This window comes from Suricata suricatta, chromosome 11, assembly GCF_006229205.1.
Source record: "Suricata suricatta isolate VVHF042 chromosome 11, meerkat_22Aug2017_6uvM2_HiC, whole genome shotgun sequence".
In the NCBI taxonomy this organism is placed as follows: Eukaryota; Metazoa; Chordata; class Mammalia; order Carnivora; family Herpestidae; genus Suricata; species Suricata suricatta.
The window spans coordinates 55217480-55225498 of NC_043710.1; the positions used below are offsets into that span (position 1 = coordinate 55217480).

General features: G+C 41.5%; 1 protein-coding gene across 2 annotated transcripts in view; it reads right to left on the reverse strand.

Annotated features, from left to right (window-relative positions):
• FAM168A (family with sequence similarity 168 member A) overlaps positions 1 to 8019 on the reverse strand; it is a 235030-nt gene that overhangs the window by 197966 nt on the left and 29045 nt on the right. For both annotated transcript variants that reach the window (XM_029956481.1, XM_029956480.1), the window contains exons 4-5: positions 1378 to 1451; positions 762 to 839 (exon numbers count right to left, since the gene is read on the reverse strand). In XM_029956481.1, coding sequence (XP_029812341.1) covers positions 762 to 839; positions 1378 to 1380 — 81 coding nt within the window. In that variant the 5' untranslated portion in view covers positions 1381 to 1451. The remainder of the gene's footprint in view (positions 1 to 761; positions 840 to 1377; positions 1452 to 8019) is intronic.

Below are 8019 nucleotides of genomic sequence, written 5' to 3' on the forward strand. Positions count from 1 at the left end.
GCGATGCCCTTGTCTTCTCTGGAAGCTACAGCGGCGACGCACTCACTCCCTAGCCTGTGTCCAGTAAGGTGGCGGATGGCGCGCAGGGACCGAGAGCCTCCTCCTCAGACTCGGCTCTGAATCCTCTGCAGTAGCCGACGAAGAGCCCGACGGGTGGGGGGAGGGGACACTCGGCTGCGGGCTAGGGAGGAGGAGGCGGAGAGAGGGGGCGGGGGACCGCTAAGAAGGGTGGGGAAGGAGGAGCCTGCGCGGCGCCGCGACACGTCCCACAGCCTCAGCGCGCCGGGACCACAACTCCCGACATGCCCTGCTCCGGCCCGCGCCTGGCCTGCGCGGCCTACACCCCCAGCCGCGCGCCCTATGCGGAGGAGCCGCACCTTCTTTGGTCACGGACAATGGAGTAAAATCAACCATCCTCTAGCGGCTTTTGCAAACTCAGAAATCACTTGTGAGGAGAATCAGGACGCCCCGAGCCCTCTTCTCCAAGCAGCGATGTTTGCAAGGTCTCCAACCTCTTTACACACATACACCGCCGCCACCGCCACCACCGGACTACACTTCCCAGCATGCCCCCAGTCTCCCGCCCTCCTTCCGGACCCTTCTCAGACACAGTACTAGAGTTCCGAGTGGGTGGTGCCTGCGAAATGCTGGGAGATGCAGTTCTCAGTTCTTCCTCCATGTTAAGAAAAAGAAGTGAAAGAGAGGAAAAAAGGAAGGAATATGCCAACCCGTTGAGGATAGGCCTAGATGGGCTAGATCACCTGTGAGTCTACTCTCATCTTCATCCCCGTTGCCACTGTCAACACCAGGGCTAATTCAGCAGCTCCCTCCTGGTCTCCCTGCAAATCAGAGGACGATTTGGCAACTTAAATGCAAATATGAAAAGAGGTTGCTTTTTGGACGTGCTCCATTACTTTAAAATTTTTACCTTAAAAAGAGAATGAAACATTTTGAAATAGATGAATGCACAAGGTGGTTATATGAGGTTGTTGATTATCGGGTATCATAAATGTCCATCTGTATATACAAACAATATAGTAAGCAGCTATTTGAAATGATGTAGATCTATTTATTGACATGAAAAGCTATTCACAATTTATTCTGGAGGGAAACAAATTGATTACAGAACAGCTTGTTTAAAATGGTCCAATTTATGTGAAGTCTGAGACAATCATCTATAAAAGCATAGACTTAAGCAAAGAGGTTCCCCAAATATCAGTTATTATCTTGGAGGAAAGGGTGTCACCTGATTTCAAGTAATTCTTATTTTCTTATTGCCTGAACTTTTTAAAAAGAGCACATAATTTTTTAAGTTATAAGACTATTTTCAAAAATTTTCCAAAATCCAACAACCATCTTTGCTGCCTAAAAGCTTACCATGGCTTCCTGTTGCCCTCAGTGGTGCTCCGGGATGAGGCCTGCCTGGTTTTTCTGTGAGCTCAACAGTTCCACTATTAAAACAAATAATGGTGGTTATTTACAATTAATAAAAGACCATTAAATTAGTAGAATGTTTTCTATTTTCATTGTCTATTCTCAGATTTTTACTCCTTCTGGTCTTACCAAAGCCATTTCCTCCTTTTCTTTTCGTTCTTGAAACTCAAGCCAAAATCCTGCCTTCCCTAGAATGTATTTTAGGCACATTAATTTTCCTTATATCTCAATTCCTATAGCACTGGTTTTTAATCTCTGGGCCAGAGATCTCTATGGAGATGCAGAGTGAGGAGGGAGGAACAGAGTTACTGTAAGGGGCCTGCAAAGCTCTACTTAAACAAAACATTGTCTACTGACTACGTTTTATACTTAAAAAAATAATTTTTCTTCTTCTATGTCGAACTCTCCTAGCATATGAAATATGGCACCAGATGATCTCTGATTTAGCATAAAGCCTGTATTCAGTAACAGCATTTTATATTTTAGACACTGTTATTCCTTGATGTTCTGAACACTAGAACATTCAAGCTCCACTAGCCAGCCCCCTGGAGAGCCTCAAGCCTACCTGAGAAAGGCCAGGTTCCTTATATCAGAAGTTAATGTGGTCTACAGACCTGCTGCAGCCAACCTCTTCAGCTTCACCCCGCCTACCTCTAGTTACACTCCTGTTTCTTAGGATTCACTTTCCCCAAATATATGGGGCACTGCCATTTTCATTTTTTTAAAGATTTTTTTTAAATAATCTCTACACCCAGTGTAAGACTCAAACTCTCAACCGTGAGATCAAAAGTTACACATTCCACTGAGTGAGCCAGCCAGTGGCCCCAGGCACTGTCATTTTCAGACTGCCTATCACATTTTCATCCTATTTGCCCAGCCTTAAAATCCCAGTCTCTCTCTCTCTCTCTCTCTCTCTCTCTCTCTCTCTCTCTCTCTCTCTCTCTCTCACACACACACATTCCTCCAAAAATCATAGTCCCTCTGCTCCCTTTTCTTTTAATTTTTAAAAAAATTTTTAATGTCCATTTATTTTTGAGAGAGAGAGACAGAGATGGAGCACGAGCAGGTTAAGGACCGAGAGAAAGGGAGATACAATCCAAAGCAGGCTGTCAGCTCAAACCTATGAATCTCAAGATCATGACCTGAGCCAAAGTTGTACACTTAAATGACTGAGCCACCCAGGTGCCCCTCCCTTTTCTAAAAAGAGTAAGAAAAGTGCCTGTGACATGTTGGCTATGTGACAGGCAAGTCCCCTCCCCTCCCTAAGTGCTGCATTGACCAGGCCCTCTGCAAAACCCTCTTTACTCCCGTCCTCCTCCTTTTTCCCACTTCTCCTGCTGGAAGAAGTGGCGGGGGTGGGGCTGAAGATGAGAATTAGAAGGGGTCTGGTCTGGCCAGCAAGCAAAGCATTATCAGATTTAGGGGCACGGGGATGAGAAAGTTTATGAGACTATCCTAAATTAGACCTTGCCATGAATATGCTGGGTGCCCTTTAGTCTCTTAACTGTTCTGAATCTCAGTGTTTACATCTGTAAAATGGAAGGAATGATTCCTGCCCAGTCACCTCAAAAAATTATTAGGAGAATCCAATAAAGCGATCAGTGCTTTAGAGACTGTAAAGTGACACAGTGCAAACCCTTCATCTAATTTGAGAATTTTCTCTGCAAATCCATGCCAAATATAAACTTATTACTCAATTAGATCATTACTCATGGATTTATTAAAGTAAGGAATCAACTCCATGAAGCCAATTTAATTCCTTGATAAATTTTCTGTATAGCACAGTTAAACAAATTCTCACTTTTCTAGATTTTTTCTATATTAAATTTTCATCAAGATATATTCTTTTCTCTATCAATTTTATAAGAAAGATTAGATTCATCAGTTATCTTTTATGTTTACCAATTTTTACTGATTATTGCTTCAGCAATATGAAGTTTCTAGTCATTATCTCCACCAATTCCACCTTTTCCTGGAAGCAATTGAGCCATTGTCCGTTTCATTTTGTGTTGATTATTTCTACCACATCTAATTTTTTTTTCTGCAACCCAACCAAAACAAACTCAAGGACAAAATGACAGTGTCAAAACACTATCCTCGCCTGTTATTATCCGATTAACTGGGACTGTGAGATGGTTTTGTCTCCACTATGTTAATGAGTTTGTTTGAGCTCCTCTTTCAAAGCATCTCTTTAAGAGCATTGGCACACATGTGTGGGCTAGACTATAACTTTAAGAATTGCTTGCCATAAAAAAAGAAAAACAGAATTGCATTAAAATTGCAGGAATTCCCATGTTAGGGGAACCAATTTTCAATGAGCCAGGTGCTGTGCTGGCATTCAAGATGCATTACCTCATTTAATCCTTCAGCCTAAACTTTCTTCACATGCCCATTTTATAGTAGAGAAAATTGAGAACCAGAGAGAGGAAGAAATGGACAAATTAGGATCGGAAACCAGGCCCTGGTTTACCACTAAGTGCAATTTGAATGTTTACAAGTTCCAAAATTATGTAACTTAATTTTTAAACGTCTGTACTCATCTTAATGGAAAATTAAATTATAATTTTAGAGTTTAGCTAAGATAAACAAGAGAAATGCATGAATATAAACAAAGCATTCTCAAACAGCTTTTTGTAAATTAAAAATAGAATTACCGTATGATCCAGTAATTAATTCCACTGCTGGGTATTTATCCAAAGAAAACAAAAACACTAATTCAAAAAGATATATGCACCCTTTGTTTATTGCAGCATTATTTGTAATAACCAAATACGGAAGGAGCCCTAGTTTCCATCAGTAGATAAATAAAGAAGATGTTGCATATATAGATATAGATATATAATGGAATATTATCCAGCCATAAAAAAGAATGAAATCTTGCTATTTACAGCAACATGGATTTGGAGAGTATTATGCTAAGTGAAATAAGTCCATCAGAGAAAGACAAATACCATATGATTTTACTCATATGTGGAATTTAAGAAACAAAATAAATAAAAAAAGAGACAAGCAAAAAAAAGAAAGCCAGACTCTTAACTATAGAGAAAAAATTGATGGTTATCAGAGGAGGGGGTGGAGGAATGAGTGAAACAGGTAAGGAATTAAGAGTACTCTTACCATAATGAGCACTGAGTAATGTATAGAATTGTTGGATCAGTGTATTGTATATCTGAAGCTAAATTAACACTGTATGCTAATTATGCTAGAATTAAATTTTTTTAATTTTTTAATGTTTATTTATTTTTGAGAAAGAGAGACAGAGCCTGAGCTGGGGAGAGGCGGGGGATGGGGAGGGGGGGGACACAGAATCCAAAGCAGGCTCCAGGCTCTAGGCCCTGAGCTGTCAGCACAGATCCCAATGCTGGGCACATTAAATAAAATTAAGGGCAAAGGTAAGTCATAAGTGAATCTGCACAAACTGATAACAGCTATGGAAGCTTCCGTGCAGCAGCAAGCAATTGAAGGAAAGAACCTTGACATTCTGGGTTCAGATCCTAATTCAACCAGGAATGGGTGTCAGGTCACTTCCCCTCCTACACCTGATCCTTATCCATAAAATGGCTGACCTTACAGAACCCCAGGGCAGATAAAAGAATTAATCAAAGTGCCAGATGTTTTGCATGCTCTGAAAACCTGACAGAAGTAAGGACTGTTACTGATAAAGGTCAGGAGAGAATTTGCAGGGAAGTTTATGTTTAGGAAGATCCTTTACATAAAGCTGCTCAGGTTCACAAACTTGAAGAAAAAAAAAGCATTCCATTATAGTGGGTTAAATCGTGTCTCCTAAAAAGTGCCAGTTTTAACCCTCGTACATGTGAATGTGATCATATTAGAAAGTAGAATCTTGGCTGTTAAAAATCTTAGGATGAGACCCATCCTGGATTTAGGTGGCTCCTAAATCCAGTGAGTGGAGCTGTCTTTATTAGAGAAAAGAGAAGAGATTTGAGACACAGAGACAATAAATGGGAAGGCCATGTGAAGATAGAGGCAGAGACAAGTCACGCAGCCCCGAGCTAAGGAACACCAAGGACTATTGGAAGCCACTAGAAGCTGGGAGGCAGGCATAGATTCTCCCTTAGGCCCTAGGAAGAACCAAGCCTGCTAGCACCTTGATTTCAGACACCTGGACTTTCAACTGTGAGAAGATACATTTCTGTCGTTTCAAGCCACCAATTTGTAGGAATTTAAGGCAGTCCTAGGAGACCAGTAAACCAATTAAGCTGAAAACCCAAGTAATCAAGTAATTAGCAAATACCTTAAGACCCCCCAAAAACACTCAGAAGAGTATATTTTGGGAAATGTTTATCAGTCTCATATAATTTGTCATTTCTAGAAGCAGCAATGGAAAATTTGTGTTAACATCCATTGTCTTCGAATCTATGCCTTTTCTCTTTTTAACTCATAGTTCTCAACCTGTCTCCTGGGATGGCCCATACTTCAAATGAGTAGGAGGAACTCTGGTATCTTACAAAGTGTACAGATTTAGGAGACCAGATCCGGGTTCATATCCCAGCTCAGTCACCTAGAGGCTACGACACTGAAAAAATCGTTTGTCTTTATTGAACTTGCATGTCCTCCGTCTTAAGATGTGACTAATATTATCCGCTTCATAGAGTGAAATGAGTTAATTCATGAAAAGTACAGTACCTGACCCAGGAGATTCATGACTATGCCTTGTCCAGAAAGCAATAAAGATCTTTTCTTTTTATTTGGGTGATGTTTGGCTGGTGAAGGAAGGGATAGGAAGGAGCCACCAATTTTCATTTCAACTAGAAGGTAGGAAAGCCTTCCAGAAAAAGAGAAAGAAGCACTTTTATTCCCGGAAGAGCTGAGATTCCTCTGGGTGGGTTCTATGTACTCTCATAGAAGAAGATGGACATAAATACATATTTATTATTCATTCAGTATAAGCTACTGACTCCTACTTTCAGGTACTGACCCCTTTGCTAGTGCTGGGCCTAGGCTAAATTGAATATGGCTTTGTCCCCAAGGATTTCACAGTCTAGAGGAATATAGTCATATCTTAGTGTGATCAGCACCATAGTGGAAGAAAGCTAGGGGCTGTGGGAACACAGAGGGAATATCTAACCAAGTCAAGAGGTCAAGTAAAAGCACAGGGTTACCACCTGCACATTCTCCTCAAGACACTACAAGCTCCAGGAGGACCAGGGTTTTTGTCGAGTTTACTGCTGTGTCCACAGCACAGCCACCATTCCAGGCACGTAGTAATCATTCAGTAATATTTGTCATGTGAATGAATGTAAATTAAGTCACATTGCACAGGACTTCCTGCCCCTACAAAGCCGCTCAAGCCTTCATCCTCCACAAGTATAATCTTATATCAATTTATTCATTCATTCATTCATTCATTCATTCATGCATTCATTCATTCATCAGGCTTTTCCTGAGTACCCAGCATTTGCCATACATGATAGCAGACCCTGGGTTCTGAGCAGTGTCCCAAAACAGACAAGACTTCATGAAATTCATGGTCTAGGGGAACAAAAGATGCTCCCCATGTAACCCCATGCTTTCTCGCCCTGGCCTATCTCCCCTGTGCTCTGTGCTGATGTCTCCTTAGCTCAGTCCCAGGTTCCAGGGAAGCACCAGATTCCTCTCAGAAGAGGAGAGCTAGGTCCCCTCCCTAGCTTTGTGCTGTCCACAGGCCCTTGGGCCCCCACACAGTCAGGGCTCTCATACATGGAACCTCAATAAGACCCTTCTCCAGTTCTGACTCCATGAAGGACCACCAGCAAAGCAAGCCCCTTGCACTGCCAAAGAAATAAGGTTGCAGTAACTCCTGCATTGTCTGCCTGGGGTTCGGGTAGAACAGGGGTCAAGAAAGAGGGGTCACTGAAACTCTACTTAATCAAATTCCATTCTGGACTGAGCTCCTTTGGGATAATTTACTGAAGTGGAAACCCTTGAAGTATACTCTGAAGGATGAGGAGGAAGTCAGCAAACAGTGAAGGACCCTGTGGAGGGCAGAGGAAGCATCCCTGAATTTAGGAAAACTCAAGTCAGGCATTATAAACCCTTTTTGCGCCATGGACCCTTTGGGCAGGCTGGTAAGGCCTGGGAAGCCCCTCTCAAAATAACAATTGTAAGTGCATAACATCACATACCAGAATTACCAAAGAAACCATTTATACTGAAATAGTTATGAAATATGAATATGTATTCATTCACAAATTAAAGATCTCACTACCTAATAACCACACAGTTTCAAAGTAGTGATGAACACAAAATATGTCAGTATATTTTCAAGATATTTCAAAATATTTCAAGATATTTTGCAACAACTGTAATGTGATAGGGGAACATCTGTGATTTCTGTTGGTGACAAAGTCAGAAGGTACTGCTAATTCTGCTGTGGCTTGTCGCCTACATTCAAAATGGAAAGAAAAACTAGATATTTGTAAAGATTAATGAGTATAAAAATGTAGCTATCCCATCCAAGATCACAGACCTATGGACTCCTAGGCCCCAAGCTAAGAACCTCTCTCCCAAGTAGTTGGACTAAAGCATAAAAATTATGTAGGAAGTGATGACGGAGACCAGGGGCTTGTGTCTGTGATAGGAATT